We start from the raw sequence: 19,381 nt of genomic DNA, 5'->3' as shown, positions 1-19,381 counted from the left end.
GATTTTATTTACGAACGTTTTAATTAGTAATAAATATGCGTAACTTATGAATTAACTTACGTAACGAACTTCCATATTCATGTATTTTTAATACGTATATTAGGGGGTTCGCCCCCTAGTCAATATCTCGCTCTTTAAGCTAAAGCTCGAATTTTGTTCCAATTCTTTAAAAATGACCCCTTAATCACAAAGGCCATTATTTAGAATAAATAGCTCTTATGAAAGCACTAAAAAATCTTTGGCGTAAAGAGCTAGATATTGACTAGGGGGTGAACCCAATCATATACTTAATATTTTCTGTTCGTTTTAAGGTTTGATGTTGCTCCTTACTTTCAGTTGATAAACTTGATTTTTTATATTTAATTTCTGATCTTTTTTTAAATAATGCTGGGAAATCCGGCGCCCCCTTGATAGCAGTGTCCCTTCCCCCATGAAAACTTTCTTCATGGAAAGATCCTCCCACATAACCCCCAACCCATCCCCCCCACTACCAGAAAAATCTCCCCTGAAAACGTCTGTATACCTCCCAATAACCAATACTATATGTTAGCGTAGGGTAAAGTTAATAACTTTCAGCCCTTCCCCGGGGACTTCGGGGGATTAAGTCATCCTCAAAGACATATTTATTACATTTTCGACCATGCTGAACAAAATGGTTATCTCAAAATTTTGATTGGGTAACTTTGGGGAAAAAATGAGCGTGGGAGGGGGCCTAGTTGACGTCCAATTTTTGTTCACTTAAAAGGGCACTAGAACTTTTCATTTCCGTTCCAATGGGCCCTCTCACGATATTCTAGGAGCACTGGGTCAATACGATCACCCCTGGGAAAAAAAAAACAAAAACAAATAAACACGCATCCGTGATCTTTCTTCTGGCAAAAAATGCAAAATTCCTTGTCACATTGGGCCTCCTCCAAGATTTTGCTCTAGATCCACTCTTGCCAATAAATATACCTTTTGAGATAACTTGACCCACCAAAGCCTCTGGGGAAAGGGGCAGTTGCTCCCCTGCCCTATAGCAAGTTACCCCCCTGATCCGTGGGGCTTAAGAAAGAGAGGATGTCCCAAAAATGGTCTAAGACGGAGCTACCTAATGGATACACATAATCTAAACGCCTCACTTCAACCCGATTGGAAGGACACTTGGGTGGCCGCAGCGATGAGAGAGTATTTGCGGCTCTTCTTGGTTGCCCTAAGAACCTCATAAGACACAGGAGCGTGTAAGTTAGTTATATGGATAACCTTTGAAACTTATTTTAAAGCTAGTTTCAATTAGGACCATGACTGCTGGAAATATACCAAATATAATTAATTATTTTAAATTTAGAATTCTACCATGTTGCCGAAAACCATTTTTTTTCTCTTTGTGATATAATAAAAATCGCACAACTAAAACAAAATTTACTGACCTCATGCATGCCGACATCAGTGGGTATGAATGTTCCAATCCCTCCGTCAGGACCAAGTTCAAGATCACAGGGTACAGGTCCGTTCGGCCCAATGATTTCAGCTCGTATCAGAGATGGATCAATGTCCTCTGGGTATATGAATTCCAAACGAAAGTTCGACTATGAATAAAAATACTTGGGTTATACTTATCATTTTTTAATTTAGTTTTTTTTTTTTTTTGTTATAGCACTTACATTAATGATATAATAGTGATACTATTTTTAAAGGCTGAATTGATCAAAAATAAAATGGTAAGGCAATGAAAAACACATAAATTAATTACATCGAATACAGATGGATTTTTAGTGCTTAATCAAACTAAAAACTTTGGAAATGATTATTTGAAAAAATTACAAATAATTGGATGATAATCAGAATAAATAGAGATAGCTAATAGCAATTAGATCATTAGAGTTTGCAGAAATAATTGGATACGCAAACTTTAAATAAATTGATAATAATTGGAATAAATAGAAATAATTAAAATAACTAAAAAATAATGATTACTGAAGATGATTAGATAAAAATTAAAAATAATTAGATAAAAAACAATTAGATGTAAAATAAAGTTAGCTAAAAAGAAACAGAGAGCTTATATTCTTATTTTAGTTTATTCAACAAATCCATGTTTAATAGTAAATTTTAGTAGAAAAAAACGTAATTTACATGGATACATAAACGTATACATGGATTTTATATCAAAACTGAACAATCTAGATTCTTCTGATATTTCTACACTTTTAAGTTTATCTTTTAAAAATTCACCAACGGTAAAAATCGAGAAATGGGCAGCAATGACACTTAAACCATTATTATACCTCCAAAATTCGTATATAAAAAACTCGAAATTTTTAAAAGATAAACTTTTAAGTGTAGAAATATCAGAAGAATCTAGATTGTTCAGTTTTGATATAAAATCCATGTATACGTATATTCCTTTTGATAAATCGTTTAGTATTTTATCCAAAAAACTTGAGGAACGAAAAAATGAGATAGAAGAATTATCTTCGGGAATTGAACTGGAAACTATATTAAATTTAGTCAGAATAACTAGCAGGTATACTAACTATTTCACGTTTAGAGATATTTTTTACCGTCAAATTAGGGGTTTAGCAATGAGAGGGCCTTTAAGTCCGTTTTTAGCAAATATTTATGTAGAGTATGTTGAAAATTTAGCTATAGAAACATATTTTTTAAAACCTAAATTTTGGGGCAGATATATGGATGATATTTTAGTTATTTGGAATTACGGGGAATCAGAAATTGAAGGTTTTTTGAAACATTTAAATAATTTGGGAGGAGAATTAATTTTTACAATTGAAAAGGAAACAGAGAATAAGTTACCGTTTCTAGATATTTTGATCCATAGAAATAATAACGAACTAGCATTTTCAATTTACCGTAAACCGACTAGTAACAACCGGTATTTGTCTTTCACATCAAATCATCCGATCCAGGTAAAAAGGAGTGTGGGTATTTCTTTAGTTGATAGGGTATTAAAATTAGCATCACCAGGATACATAAGAAATGAACTAATTTTTATTAACTATATTCTAATAGGTAATGGCTATCCGGAAAATATGATTTCTCAAATAATTGAAAAAATTAAAAAAAATTTGACGGAAACAAAAATATTATAATAAGATGTGTCAAATGGAGAAAAAAATTACATAAAGTTGTCATTTATCCCAGATTTATCACAAAAATTAAGAAAATAATTTAAAAAATATAATATGAATACGGCATTTAAATCAGGACATAATATAAGCTCATTGTTAAATAAAGGGAAAGACAAGGTACCGAGAAATTTGCAAAAGGGAGTATACAAAATTCCATGTTCTTGTGGTAAATTTTATGTGGGAAGAACGCAACAAACTTTAGAAAAAAAGGCTACAACAACACAAGAATGCAATAGATTGCGCTCTAAAACAAAACAAAACACCAGAAACGTTTGAGTCAGCTGTTGCAGAACATCTTTATAATTTTCCTCATCACAGTATTTTATTTGATCAAACAAAAATAGTAGATACGTCTGTAGGACTTTTACAAAGCTTCAGGGAAATTATAGAAATAAAAAAGATAATATATGGGGCTACTAGTATAAATAGAGATGAAGGGGAATTTGGGATCAATTCAATTTATAATAGTTTAATTAAAATGCAGGCAAGATATTCAACCAGTACTGATTTTAATAATATTTCTGAAACGAAAGATGACCTTGCGAACAAAGGTCAGAATGGGTTAAATGATGAGAAAAGTAAACGAACTGCAGCTAAGCTTGCAACCAAACGAATCCGTTCAATTTATAATTCATAAATTGGTTGATGAGCTTGTGAAATTTAATTAGGGGTTATGGGCCGGGAGGTTAGTTGACCTTTTATTGTTTTGGTCTAAGTATAAATATATTCTTCATTTTTGATAGATTTCCATTTATATACTGGGAGGAGGCGAGTTGAATCATTATATAGATTCAGTTCTTGGAAGTGTTTATTTTATATATTTCCATTTATACACTGGGAGGAGGCGAGTTGAATCATTATAGAAATTCAGTGCATGGAAGTTTTTATTTAATTTGTGTGTTTTGTTTCTTATTTTTTTATATTTTTTCTTTTGTTTTTTTTTTCTTTCTCTTTATGTGTTTAGTATGTTTTATTGTGATGTAAGTTAAGTTTTTTTTTTTTTTTTTTTTTTATTTATTTATTTTATTTTTTTCCGTTGAGAAAGGCTCCCGGATGTGGGTCCGAAATATTCGGAGCTTTTGTGCATAATTAATTGTTTTGTATTTCACTGCTTTATAGAAAATTAAAACCCGTTTTTCTTGTTTTAAATTTTTTTTTGTTTTTAATGGAAAAGCAGTGTGGTCTAAGAAATTATTTCCCCCCTTTCAACTGTGCATGTAAACTTATCAGTGGAATTTTCTGATTTCCTCTCAAAAATTCGTTTCAGTAAATGGTGGCTTAAAATCTTTCTAATGCTCAGGCTAAATGTACTCCTCAAAGTCAAGAGGCTTTAGGGGTAAAGTGACTTCCCCTCTCCAGATCAATCTACAATAATTTCACTAAAATTTCGTAAATGTACGCATAACAAACTTTTTTGAGACTTGGAAATGTTGCAGATGTGCGTTCATTTATTACTGGGGTGAATTGTTGAGCCAATGGTCATAAACCACCCGAGGATAGCGCCCTGAACTGAAATTTTTAGCTATAGCGCTATTTTAAGGGAAGAAAGATACCATTAAACTCCCGCTAAAAACTGAGAGATTGAACACCCCCCTGCGCTCTCATTTTGAGCATTATAATAGCTTGGCCGTCCCAGATCGTTAAAGATCCCCTAAAACGAATAAGAGTCAATAAAATTGGTTTTAAAGCTTGGGGATTGCATTTTTAAAGCGATAGCAAGTAATATCATTTGAGCAATGGTAAGTCCAAACTGGAAAATGTCTAGTGATTTGATTAATCTCACCAATCAATCCAAAAGAATAATTGTAGGTTTAACTCAAAAGAATTTTTTCAGGGGATACATAGACAGCAAGCCTTATCTCTATAACCATTGAGAATTTAATGCATGTTCAAGCGAACTTAACACAGTCCGTATAATCAATCCTTGAACCTCTGACTTTCTCATATTATTTTGATTACATAGCGGCTATATACTGCCTTTCTAGTCGGGCATCATTCCAAATGAAATCCCCGATACATTTCTGATTACATGATTTTGGATTACTGATTACAGTTCTTCATTTTTCTATAAGATTCATCTATTTTCTAAGCTGTACTTCTCTAACAATGTATAAGAAAACACTCATATTTTTGGCCGATAAAAAATGAAAATATTTAATTCTAAATAAACAGGATCTGTGAACAGAGGAAATTTTCGGAAACATTTATTCAAAATCCAAATTGATCAAGTCCATTAAAAAAAAAAAAAAAAAAAAATATTTATATAAGTTATATTCACGCGAAAGTATTAAATTCTAATTCAAATCAACGGCGCTTGTGTTTAAAGACACATATAAACACTTTACCTTGTAACAGTTTACCTAAAAGTTTACAACTATTTAACTTAATCTTCAATTACCAGTTCCTTTTTCTATAATTTTAGTTCTGAAAATGTGGTTCCTGTTATTTAATTAGAATTTTAAGCCATATTAATGGGTTTCTTCCTAAATTTAGGAAATGTGTTTGTTGATCTTTGAACCCTCATAAATTGAAATTAAGCAAAGTTGTGAAGTTAAAAACAGTTTTCTTGAACTTCATTGAAGCAGAAGATTTTGCAGAAGATTTTTAAAGGTCAACAAAGGTCACCACCCTCTAGAGGGAGAAGGAGTGGAAGTAGGTACTTCAAAACACCTTCCCGGTACATACTTTAACCTGTAGACCCATACCTTGAAGGTACATTTTCCTAACCTAACCCCTTTCCAAGATAGCAAAAAGTAGCTAAACTAGAGTTTTACCTTTATTTTTTCTAATCTTAAGTTTAATATGGCGGTTACTTTTCTTTGAAAAACTTCTTTTTGAGAAAGTTTTTTTTTAGTTAATTAAATGCAAGAAACTGTCTGTTTCCTATATATTTACATCACTCTACTGCAAAATAAGATACATTGTTACCTGGTACTGGTGTAGTGGAGGAAGCCGAGGCTCCAGATATGAAGGTGCTAAGGATCGAATCCCGCACGGTGCCAGGAATAATTATAATCTTGATATTTCTTTCTTAATTTTTTTCTAATATGATACCAATTTTGTAATAGTAAGGATTACGCTATTCCCACTTACCCCATTTACTGATTCCTTACAGGGGGTACCCCCCCCCTGGTATGCATATATTGTGTCTAGTTATCTAATTGATAATAATTCTCTCCGATTTTATTTTATTTTGGTAATAAAAAGCAATACATATTGCTGAAGTCTGAGAATGTAGCAATAAGAAGACCTGGATTCCCTCTCATTCTTCCTATCTTCCTACCTATTACATTTGGTGGATTTGGAGGGGGCTTTGCCAAACAAGGATTGAAAGGAGCAGCTATAGCAGGAGGAGCAGCTGTATTAAGTAACAAAATGTCTGGAGGTGAAAAAATGTCAGGAGGAAAGAAGGGAGGATTCTCAATTGGTAAAGGAGGGTTCTCAATCGGAAGAGGAGGATTTGGTGGAAGAAAAGGATAATTATCTCTCTTGTGTTCGACGTTTTCCGTGTATGTAAATTAGTGTTAATTTTATACTAACCAGTTCAATGTTGGATTTCAAGTCGTGAGTTTCTACTGCCTATCAAATTATAATTTAATGCTGAAAGATGATTATCGTTCTTGAAGATTCACCTGATGATTTGCTAAAGGTATTTTTTTTTTATTTATTTATCGCTTATTCACTTTCAATTGAATAATCCAGTATTAATATAAATGCCATACGACAGCTAAAACCAAATATTTTTTTAGTGCATTTGTGAAGAGTTTAATTTACAAATTGACCAATGTATTTAAGAGTTCCTGAAGGGCTGAACAATCATCTAATTCCTCTCAAAGGAACCAGTGACGTCAATTGGAGTGGGCAATACTTTCCCAAAATTTCCTCCACTCCCATTCTAGATTTAAAAATAAATTTTCAGTATTTTCATTGAAAAATGCCTTTTATGGTATTTTCTTTACAAAAATTAAAAAAATTCCCTCGCCCCCCTAGATTAAAAAATACATTCCCCCCTAATTTCCGTGAATTGACACCACTGATAGCAATCTCCCATCTCCTGCTCGAGTCACAGTTTAATCCCATATTAAATCCAAGTTCCCTGAAAACTGCTATAAAAGTTGGAATAAGTTATGCATTTACATTTCTTGGAAGAAATTGTTACCCCTTTTGCTAGAGCAGTAGTTTCAATTGCTAAATTATGATGTACAATGTTTAAGGTTTTTATAGGAATATCAACTTTGTTTTTTTCAGGTTTTGGTGCAGAAAAGTGCAGTTTCTGTTGAAGCAAACTTTCTTTCACTTGGCTATCTCAGTGTCGATCGTAGTTCAGTTATACTAAATAGTGACAGCACTGATTATATAAATGGGCGTAATCACAGATCATGATAACTAGTAACCGGACACATCCCGGTGATTTCTGTTAAGAATTGAAACGCTGCTGCCATCTAACTCTTCCGCGCACGATTATCAATTACTAGCTTTACATTTATGCATGCTCTTTATGAATGCAATAATATAGAATATTTGAAATAGAGAGAACTTAAATAAGCTAGTGATTGAAGTTGCATCAGCTTGTTCCACTCGTAGTCCAATATATTAACTAAAAGATTAGAAAGTTTTTAAATGGTTCAAATTGGTCTTAGTTTACTAGAATGTTTGGTTTTAGTTTACTAAAATTGGTATTAGTTTACTTGGTTTAGTTTAGTAAACTTGGTTTAGTTTAAAAAAAATTGTTTTAGTTTACTAAAATGTTGAACGTGAAATGTTTCCAAATAGTTCGGACTTGTTTACTATCCAGAACATTGGCTTGCGAGATTTTTTTTCACAACTAATTTATCATGCCATTTTGGAAAAAAAAACCTTATTTATGACCCAGCGTAAAGCAAAATTGAAAAAATGCAATAATATTCTATTTATGTTTTATGATTAGCTCTACGATTGTGCTAGTTAACGCTAGATGGCATTGGTAGCTCCCCCCCCCCCCCCTGACAAAAGCTTCAATTTTGTTCTGTATGAATTTTCCGTGCTTTTTTCCTTTCGGTTACTTGCCGTGGTTTGGAGATTATCTTCTGGCATCACTTGGCTCTGTACGCCAGAAAGCATGACAAGCGAAAATTCCAAAAGAATCTTTGCCAACAAATGGCTAAAAATGTTGGGTAGTGCTAGATGGCATTGGTTGTGTTTTTTTCAACTGGCTAGAGCCTCCATTTCCTCTTTTATGACTTTGTCATAGTTTGGGAGGACGCCATGGTTTGAGAACTTGTGATATCACTTGGCTTCCGTATGCCAAAAAGCTTGACAAGCAAAAAAGATGTCGACTTTATGCCAGGAGAGGTAGAAGACAAATTTTGCGTGAATTTTCTAGCCGGCGCTGCTTTAACTATCGGCACTTGGACAGACTTGTTGTAGCTTAATTTGAGTGACGGATTTTTCGATTATAGTTTTTATTAATATTCGTTTTTATGTATTTTATTCTCCGCTATATTATGACATTTAATTCAAGTATTTCTTCAGTTGTTTATGCCCTTTTGATATTATAATAAACCAGGCGCCCAATATGATACATATCGTCCAATATTGTAGCGTTTGCAAAGGACATTTACCATCGCTTTTGGATAACCGTTCCACTTATTTGATTCAGCTTTCACATAACCTATTCTATTGTTCAGTAGGATTATTTAGATATATATATATATATATATATATATATATAAATATATATATATATATATATATATATATATATATATATATATATATATATATATATATATATATATATATATATATATATATATATATATATATATATATATATATATATATATATATATATATATATATATATATATATATTACTCTCCACAAACCCTGAAATGTTAGTTTACATCAAATTTAAAGTAAATATAAAAACTGTTTATATCAAAATATTGTAATAAAAAATCAAAAATCACAATTGAACGGATACAAGCAATATCAGCCAAAAAGCGCAAATGGGCTTGGATAATACAACCCCCCCCCCCGCAGGTTAAAGTCTTTGTTCATCCATGAGTGGGATTTTGTAACCAAATACCCCACTCAAGTCCAGAGTCGTTCGACTCACATCAAATTGAGTCGAACGACTCAAATCAAGAGTCGTTCTTAAGAAATTGGGACAAACTTTAGCTTAAAGAGCAAGGTAGCACCTTCACATACGGAATAATTTATGTTCGTTTTGAGTTTTAATGCTGCTTCTTACTTTCAGTTAAAAAAACATTTTTTTTTGTTTAATTTCTGATCATTTTTCAAATAATACCTGTAAGTCAGCCTCCCCCATGAACAAATCCCTCCCCTCGCGGGAAAATCCTTTGTAGAAAAATCCTCCCAAGTAAAAAAAAACCCTCCCCCCGTAAAATTCCCTCCGGACAATTCCATCCTCGCTGAAAAATGTTATACGTAAACAATGGGTAAGTTTGTAGGTTACAGCTCTTTCTCCAGGGGCTGGGGGGGTCATATTATCCTCAAAACCATAGTTATTGAACCTTTCAAATATGCTGAACAAAATGGCTATCTCAAAATTTTGATCGGACTACTTTGGAGTAAAAAAGGGCATGGGAGGGGGGCTAGCTGCCCTCCAATCTTTCCGTTTACTTAAAAAAGGCACTACAACTTCTGATTTCCGATCAAATGAGCCATCTACCGATCTTCTAAGATCATTGGTTCGATACGATCACCCCTGGGGAAAACACACAAACATGCATCCGTGACATTACTTCTGGCAAAAATGCATAATTCCACCGTTTTGTATATAGGAGCTTGAAGCTTCTTCCTTGGAATCAGCATAATAAGCCGATTCCTTTGATATATCTAATGGTATCAAAATCCGTTTTTTAGAATTTCGGTTATTATTCAGCCGTGTCACTCCTTATTTACAGTTCGTTATCACCACTGTATAAACATTTAGATTATATATTATATAATTTATATACGCGAACTATTTGATGTTTTTGGAAAAGAGAAAATACAGTAGAATGCGTTTTATTACAAAAAATTTTAACATTAAATAGGACCTAAATTAGAGTTCCTATGGAGAATATTGTTTGAACTTTAGAGTAAAAATTTTTAATAGTTGTTTTTGTTTTATTCCTATATCAGCACAATCGCTCAAGATTGCATAGGCAGATAATGTCAGAGAAATCAGGTAAAAATGGTATTTTCGGAACCTCTCATATCTGCTGGGCTCCTTGAGTTTTCAAGGGAAACTTGGAATACTAAAAAATTGTTTTTTTCAGGCCTAAACTATTCAAATTTTCGTTTAGTTCTTCTATTTGCTGGGAGTGCAATAGTGGCATCAATAGTGTTCATTTGCCCCCCTCCCTTTATATTTTTGAAAATACGTTTTTGGGATTTTCATTTAAAAATACCATTTCTTTTTGGCATTTTCACTGAAGAAATAACCCCTCCCTAGATTTAAAAAATATCCCCCCATGCATTCGTGAAACGACGCTACTGGACTGCAATTCCCTCGTATCTACAAATACGATTATCCTAACAAGATCATAAACCAAGATTAATTGAAACATTATCCTTGTTAAACATGCATGCAAAGGAGGGGGGTAGCCGTCTGAGCTCAATGATTCTGCAATTTTTGAATATTTACGTATGATTCTCCTATCCCCTCGCCAAATAAATTCATGCACAAGTGTCTAGTAATGGCATGTCCGTGCAAAAGTAGCCCCTCCCCCTAGGTTAAAAAAAACGTTTTGTATCTTAATTTTAAAATAATTGTAAAAATTCTTCCCCCTCTCCCTACATCGTCGTGAATTCGTGCCTCAGAACAGTCGACATGATAGCCCAGCTGGGTATTTTGACTTTTTTTTTTTGTATTTTCATTGAAAAAATGAAAAAATGCCCCCTCTGGCTGAATTTTAAAAACACCTTAATTATATCTCCATTAAAAAAAAAAGAAATGTAAAAATCCTTCCCCCTTTTCCGTCGTGAATTGATGCCTCAGAACAGTTGACGTGACGGCACAGTTGCGTTTAAAAATCAAAGTTCGCGATCAGCAAGTTGTTATGAGCTCGTTCTATAGTGTATCACAATTAATGTTAGTTTTGGTGTCCCAAGAATATTTCATTTATCCTTGCAAAAAATTCATATCTTCTTGGACGAAATTGAACACGTCAACATTCACTGCAGGTTAATATGCAGTGGTGACCATTCTGGCCTGGATCCTCAGAAAGATTGATATGCTTACAGTAATTTTCTGTGATTTCATATATTTTCCTGTACCTTTTTTCCATTTTCAGTATTTTTTCAAAAACGTGGCTTGTCCTCTAAAGCTCGTCCTCTTCGGAGCTCGTCGGGAAGGATGCAAACTTTGTTTGCTGACCACGTGTCACTAGATATGGGGCTTAAACCCCTAACTAATCGCTCCGAACAGGGCCGCCCCAACCTCATGGGTGCGGGTGGAGCCCACCCCAGGGTTTCTTAATCAAAACACAGGCCTAGGGCCGGTTGGGCTTGCGACTTTCCTCCTGAAAATAATTGCAATGAAAAGAAATGTTACTCAAGCCTTGGGGTCTACTGGTTTTTATTTATTACGAACTTGGCACTCCTACGGACATCTTTTGAACCTTGCTGACCAAGGTGGGTTGAGAATAGCCACCTGGAATGTTTTAACCATTAATAAGCCGGGATCCAAAGACCTTCTAGGGCTGGAGATGTGGGATTGGCATACTAGGAATGACAGAAACACATATGACTGGATCAGGCAATGAAGAAATCAGCAGTGCAGGTCACAGGATGATTTGGTCGGGTCAAACCTCCAGTAGAAGCAGTGGTGTAGGCCTGCTCCTAAACAAAAAGGCAAAGAAATGCCTCGTATCCCACAACCCAATATCAGATAGACTATTCACTGCCCGTTTCAGCCACAAGCAAGGGCGCAGCCAGAAAATTTTACAGGGGGAGGCCAAATTATCAGTGGTGTTTGGGTGACAGGGAATATATTTCAGGATTTTTTTTCGTAGAAATGAGTTTATTTTTAAATACTTTAAGAAAAAAAACTCTCAAATAAAAAGAGCAATTAAATTGCATGCAAAATGAAACAAATACAGTAAATTTTGAACGACATGGATTCCTGGCAAAGAGATCAATTTATTTAATCAATAATATATTTAATCATTATGCATTTAATTTTAAAAGAAAATTAAATTCAAACCAAAATTACAGAAAAATTTATTGCTTCCGTAGATTATAACAGGTGTAGTCTTGTCTTTATGCGAATTCCTATGCCTTAGAATAGTTTACAGAAGAAGTAGAGATACTTAAAAATCATCCCGCCTGCATATATACCACGTTTTGATTTTATAACGGTCATATAAAACGTACCTCTTTCATAAAAGGACAATTCTTACTCCCTCGAACTTAAATCACTTATAGTCAGACATTAAAAAAAATATAATAGCGAAAGAAAAAAACTAAATTTAAATTTACTATCCAGCTGTCATATTAACCCTCATTCTTGTTAATGTCCTATTCAACTAAATACAATGAACGGGTTAAAAACAAAATTCGTCACAATAGAATCTTATCAAATAGTTTGTGATAAAAAAAAAGTGGAAGTAAAAAGTGACTTGGACCAATATTCACCCAAACTAAAAATGGAATTCTCATGACAACTGTTACACCGGCGTTATTGGCTTTTTATGCTGCTTCTAGATATATAAAATTATTTCAGTTTATTGTTATCCACCCAAAACCAAAAATCTAAGAAAATTTGCCTGATTTTTGAAAAAAAGGTGAAACACCCCCAAAAAAGCAAGCGATCTTATTGAAAATCCCTTTATTAGATACATCATATCAGAGAACTCTACCATAGAGGCTTCAAGCTCCAATATTCAAAATGTGAGATTTCGTATTTTTTTCAGAAGAACTATTGTCGATGCATTTTTATATGTTTTTTTTTTCACAGGGGTAATTGTATCAAACCGAAGATCCAAAATAATTGGGAGGGAGCTCATTCAAACATGAATTTAATGCTCTTTTTTAAGTGACCATACAGATTGGACCAGGGGAAAGTCTTGTTTTCTGCCATTTTAGGGCACCAAACTAAGACTACCCCGAAGAGGACGAACTTGCAATCAATTTAAAATTTGGACAAGCTAATTGATTTAAAAGTATCAATAACTATATTTTAGGCTTCCCAGTTGCAAAATAAGTAATGCCACACGGTGGCAGTACTGGATTCAACCAAGTTGATTCGCTTTATTTATAATGAAAATAGGCTACGTTTGATGATCTGTAATTGCGTATCAGCTATAATGAGGGGGGATGAGTCATTGTTTAGGTGGGGATAGGTTACATTCCTGAAAAAGTACATTTTAATGGACAAACTGCTTCCTCTTCATGAGGCTTCAGATAAATGTTGAAAGAGTTAGGGGGAGTAGGAATTAATTAAATTGTTTCTCTATTCAGCTAATATGTTACATTCCCATAACTACCAGCACAGAGGTGGCAAATGCAAGGCAGGTCATCATCAGCCCCACCAGGATATTTCTTTGGGATGGCAAATACTGCTAAGAACATAGCTCTGAGCAATTTTAAATGGTGTTAATTTCTTTTTCTATTTATACGAAGTACTTTAAAGTACCTAATTTTAGTTGAATAACCTTTTCTATTTGTTTAATTACATTTCATGAAAGTGTAAAGTTTTATAAATACAATACTTTTCGGAACAGAGAAAAAACGATCAATATTTCAATGATTTCTGTTTGGATTTTGAGTGATAATCAACCAGTTCGTGGTAACGAACTGTAAGTAAGAAGCGAACCAGCTCAATAGTACCCGAAACTCTAAAAACAGAAATTTTGATATCAATATACAAATCAAAAGAATTGGCTTATTATGCTGATTCCAAATATATAAGTTTCATCAAGTTTAGTTTCACCCATCAAAAGCTACGAGCCTGAGAAAATTTGTCTGTTTTTTGCAACAAGTGAGAAGGACCCCTTCGAAGTCATAGAATTCTTATGAAAATCCCACCATCAGATTCAACGTATCAAAGAACCCTAGTGTAGAGGTTTCAAGCTCATATCAACAAAAATGTGGAATTTTGTAATTTTTGCCTAAAGAAAGATCTAGGATGCGTGTTTATTTGTTACTTCTTTTTTTTCCATGGGTGATCGTATCGATCCAGTGGGCCTAGAACGTCGGGAAAAGGCTGATTCTAATGAAAATGAAAAGTTCTAATACCCTTTTTAAGTGACCAAAAAACTGGAGGGCAAGTAGGCCTCCTCCCACGGCACTTTTTCCCAAAATCGTCCGATGAAAATTTTGAGATACCTTTTTTCTTCAGCATAGTTGAAAGGGCCAATAAGGGGAGATAAAATGACCTCCTACAGCCCATGGGGAAAGTTTTTTAAGTTTTTTTTTACCTATTATTTTATTTGTTATTGGGAAATATGCACATTTTTTTCGAGTGGGGAGGGGAGAACGAATTTTCTGCTGGAAGGATTTTGCACGGGGAGAATTTTCCACTGGAGGGAAGTTCCCTCCAGTGGGTGAAATTTTCAGGGGAATTTTGCACTGGGTGAATTTGCCAGAGTTCCTATACAAAATTTCTTTATATGTCTTGCGTTTTCTTTACCGATTCAGTTTTAGCCGTGGAGATGTTACGGGTAATTGTCCGGGGCAAATTTTCGCTAGGATTGAATTGCCCAGAGGATATTTCTGCGGGAAGGGGGATTTCTCCGTGGGTTAGGAGCCAAGTATCCAGGCGTTATTTAAAAAAATGTGCAGAAATTAAATAAAAAAAAGTTTGTTTTCAACTGAATTTAAGGAGCAACATTAAAACTTTAAACGAACAGAAATTATTACGTATACGAGGGGAGTTGCCACCTCCTCAGGACCTCGCTCTTTACGCTAAAGTTTTAATTTTGTCCCAATTCTTTAAAAACAACTGAAATACAAGGGTCATTTGATTAGAACAATAGGTAAGTTTTTTTTAAAGGGCCGTAAAAGTGTAGCGTGAAGAGCGAGGTGTTGAGGAGGGGGGCAACCCCCTAATATACGTAATAATTTCTGTTTGTTTCAAGTTTTACTGTTGCTCCTTACTTTCAGTTTAAAAAACTCGTTTGTTTTTTTTTAATGAAGCTTAGAGATAAACATTTCTTCAAAGGCAATGGAAAAAATATGTCAATGAAAGTAAAAGTATATACAAATGAAAAAAAGTAATTAATTGAAAAAAAAACGCCTATCCTACTTACAAAAATTATGATATAAACTCCCAACATTCATTTCTGTTGAGCGATGCCATTGCGTTGGACGGATATTTTTTAACAATATCGACAGTTTTGAACTTGGTTATCAAACACGAAAATATTTAATGCCTTTAGACTCAACTGTTTATAAAAAGTAATGGATTATCGAAGTAGTTTGTTCAAAGTAAAACATTAAAACTAAAATGAAGAAAATCAAACAAAAATTTTAATTCAACATGTTTAGAATACCCAAAACCAATATATTTGACACCTTTATACTTCAGAAGTGTAAAAAATTTAATCTTTTTCAAAGTGACAACTAGATAAATACAATCACTCCTGGAAAAGAAAAATAAATGATAATAAAACACAAAAAACGTATCCGTTCAGGGGAAAAATACAAAAATTCCCAGCATTCCGTTCAGGGGAAATATTTCTGATAATAGCTCCATATATCAGCTCATGGGTACTCCTGCAATGCGAGCAAAAGTGGACGGCATATTTTTTTTTACCGAAATTGCCCCTTATTAAGTTGTATTCCTTGTGTTTTCTATAATTAAACGAACTTTCTTGTGTACTAATAGCCAAGGCCATACCCAGGATATTTTTTCGGAGGGGATTTTACGCAAAGATTTTTTTCGGGGGGGGGTACACAAAACCCCCTCAAAAAACGCATACAAAATTTGTATATATCCATTTTTGTTACATTTTTACGAGTCAAAAAACCTTTCCGGGGGGGGGGGTTCAAACCCCCTAACTCCCCCCCCCTCCCTCTGGGTACGGCCTTGCTAATAGCTGCACTAAATACTAATAAACAAATACATATCTAGGATCACCATAAAAAGCTGATTCTTTGATTGAATGTTATCAATAGTTACACTTTCGTTAGGGTCTTACATTTTCGTTACTGACAAGAATCGTTATTTACTTACCATTCATTACTATAAAGAATTTAATTTTTTTTTTGTTACTCCAACCAAATCATATAGAAAAAATGTTTGTGGGAAACACGAAAGGGGTCACTCAGTCACAAATTAGAGATTATATTTTCCTTATCAAGGGTCAAAATCTATTGGCAGGCAGCCATCAATGGGCAACATACATTTTTTCCATGTTTTTCCCTATTCTGATCTTTTTCATTTGGTTTGCTAATAGTTACTTTATAGTCCCAAATTTCCAGAGGGACCATGCGCCCCTGTCCCATCCCCCCCCCAATTGCCGGCGCCCATGACCACAAGCATGGGAAGATGTCGATTATTGTGTGGTACCCACCAACGAATGTCTCCCCAGAGGACGAAAAAGACAAGTTCTACTCAGCTCTGACATCTGCTCCATCCCGGATTTCCCCTCAGGATATTTTGTGGTGGGTGATTTCAATGCAACTGTATCCAACCCCAGTGGAGCTTTTAAATCTGTAGTTGGACCGGTTACCCCCTGACTCTTTGAATGAAAATGAGACCTGACTCTTCCAGCTGCGCGCTATGCACGAATTAGCCATTGCCAACACCCTGTTTCACAGAATAGACATCTATAAGCCAACATGGTATAGCAACGATGGGCGAACGTGGAGGATGATTGACTATACCATAGTCAACCAAAGATGGCGCCCATCAGTTACGATTTATAGAACATATCGTGGCGCTGAGATAGGGAATACAGACCATTGATTAGTTGTCACGAACTTCCGCCTACGTCTTAAAGCCCAGCCTTCAGAACGGCGTCAGCCGAAGTTAGACACCCAGAAACTAAAAATTGAGGAATTCCACCTAAACCCAGACCCGGACACGTTCTGGCAGACTTATAAAAAGGGTGTACTAGAGGTTGCCACTCTAGTATACCCGACTACTATAGTCGGTCGTATGATGTATTCAAAGAAGCCCTGGCTATCGCAAGAAGCACTGCAAATCATCATTGAACTGCGCCGGAAAGCGCGGTTGCCTGAAGATATGCCCTCCTACAGACGGCTTCACCGTGATAAACAACAATTTTTTGATAAAAAAAAGCTGAAGAGCTAGAAGATAAGGCACGAAAGGTGACGTCATACTGTTTTTTAAGCTTTTCAGAGACCTTAGCGATGGGAAACCACCAAAGATAGGCGCAGTTAAATCTGTCTCTGGCGAAATGCTAGAAGATGAAAACGCGCAACTTGATCGATAGAGGAAGCACTTTGCAAAGCTATTAAACGCCAAAAGAATCAACGTTGACCACAACCTAACTGAATCCAATTAGCAAACAACATATAAAAATCTGCCAGAGCCTGATCCTCCCGCGGTAGAAGAGATACAAAATGCTTTGCGGAGAATGAAGAACAACAAGGCACCAGGAACCTGCGGGATCACCGTCAAGATGCTAAAGTTCGGAGGACTGGCAATACTATTTTGCTTTGCCCTCGTCTGGTCAACCGAATTGATACCTAAAGAATGGAAGGAAGGGATAATCCTTCTTCTACGGAAGCGAAAAGGTAGCCGCAGCGAGTGCTCAAATTACAGAGGAATCATTCTCCTGTCAGTGCCTGGCAAACTATTCACCATGACGTTGCTTGATAAAAGTATCCAGTTCATTCGTAAGTGCCACCAGATTCAGCAAGCAGGTTTCATACCCAACAGATCCACGACCGGGCAGATATGCATTATTCGCCACGTCATCGAGAAAGCCCGTGAGTTCCAGCGTATAGCAAATATTGCCTTTGTTGACTTTAAAGCAGCTTTCGACTTGATCGACCGTGAGTCCCTTTGGCTGATACTAAAACGAACGGGTCTCCTTGATGAATACTGCCACCTGTTCAAGGCGCTATACACTGGTACAAAAACTCCGTCCCGGTTAATTGTCGCCGAAGCCCACCATTCGAAATAGATACTGGTGTAAGGCAAGGCTGTGTTGCTGCTCCTGAACTTTTGAACGCGGTGATTGATTATGTCATGGATCGAACCATGAATCGGCTCCAATTTGGACTGAAATATGGTAATAGAGTCCTAGCCGATTGCGACTTCACAGATGATATTCATTCAAGAACTTTGAATGAACTTTGTCAATGAACTCTCTCTGAAAATAATCCAGTGAATAATCCTTAAGTTCATTATTTTGTGAATGAGCCGAAAAGCTATTTATTTTGTTGAATATAAATATTCTAGTTTCAATTTTACTATTTCAGCATTTCTACTGAAGACGGTCGCTGTATATGTGACCGAAATATCTGGACTTGTGTACCTGTTTTTTAACTGTCTAAATAAATGGATTTATCCCCATTTGAAAGTTTATTTGTTTGTCTTAGAATTTGGGCAAGATTAAAGAAGAAAATTTACATCAAGAACTTTGAATGAACTTTGTCAATCGACTCTCTCTGAAAATAATCCAGTGAATAATCCGGAAGTTCATTATTTCGTTAATTATCCAAAAATTTATATATTTTTTTGTATGTAAATATACTAGTTTCAATTTTATTATTTTAGTTTTTCTACTGAAGAGGGTCGCTGTATATGTGACAGAAATATCTGGACTTTTGTGCCTGTTTTTTTACTATCTAAATAAATGGATTTATCCCCTTTTGAAAGTTTATTTGTTCTTCTTAGAACGGCAGTGTGGTCTAAAAAAACAATACCTAATTTAAAGGTGTTACGTCGAAGATATTGCCCTGATATGCACTTCTGCGGCGGAGCTCAAGGCAGCTCTCAATACACTGTCGTAAGAAGCCCTGAAAGTGGGACTACATATTAGCTGACAGAAAACAAAAATAATGATCATCGACCCGGCAGTAAATTTCGCAAACTCACCACCATTCAACGTATTAGGGCACACTATTGGAGTTGTCAAGTCTTTTTACCTTGGATTTACCGTCTCGGGTAACGGCTCAATTGAAATGGATGTCCAGTCGCGCATCACGACCGCCACGTCTATTATGGCTCGATTATGCCGTTCCTTGTGGTCAAAGCCCAGCAATAGCCGAAAAACAAAAATGCGTATCTATAACACGACCGTAACGCAAGTCCTTCTCTACGGTGCTGAAACTCGGCCGGCAGC

General features: G+C 35.1%; 1 protein-coding gene across 3 annotated transcripts in view; it reads right to left on the bottom strand.

The window, feature by feature from the left end:
• The window catches only part of jbug (filamin-type immunoglobulin domains fbug), a 367,002-nt gene that overhangs the window by 228,979 nt on the left and 118,642 nt on the right, over nucleotides 1-19,381 (bottom strand). For all 3 annotated transcript variants that reach the window (XM_089104337.1, XM_089104338.1, XM_089104339.1), the window contains one exon: nucleotides 1,410-1,568. In XM_089104337.1, the coding sequence (XP_088960463.1) occupies nucleotides 1,410-1,568 (159 nt within the window). The remainder of the gene's footprint in view (nucleotides 1-1,409; nucleotides 1,569-19,381) is intronic.

Source organism: Artemia sp. Qi Xiang Cuo, chromosome 18, assembly GCF_049724085.1.
Source record: "Artemia sp. Qi Xiang Cuo chromosome 18, ASM4972408v1, whole genome shotgun sequence".
Taxonomy (NCBI): Eukaryota; Metazoa; Arthropoda; class Branchiopoda; order Anostraca; family Artemiidae; genus Artemia; species Artemia sp. Qi Xiang Cuo.
This window is presented reverse-complemented; position numbering and strand designations above follow the sequence as displayed.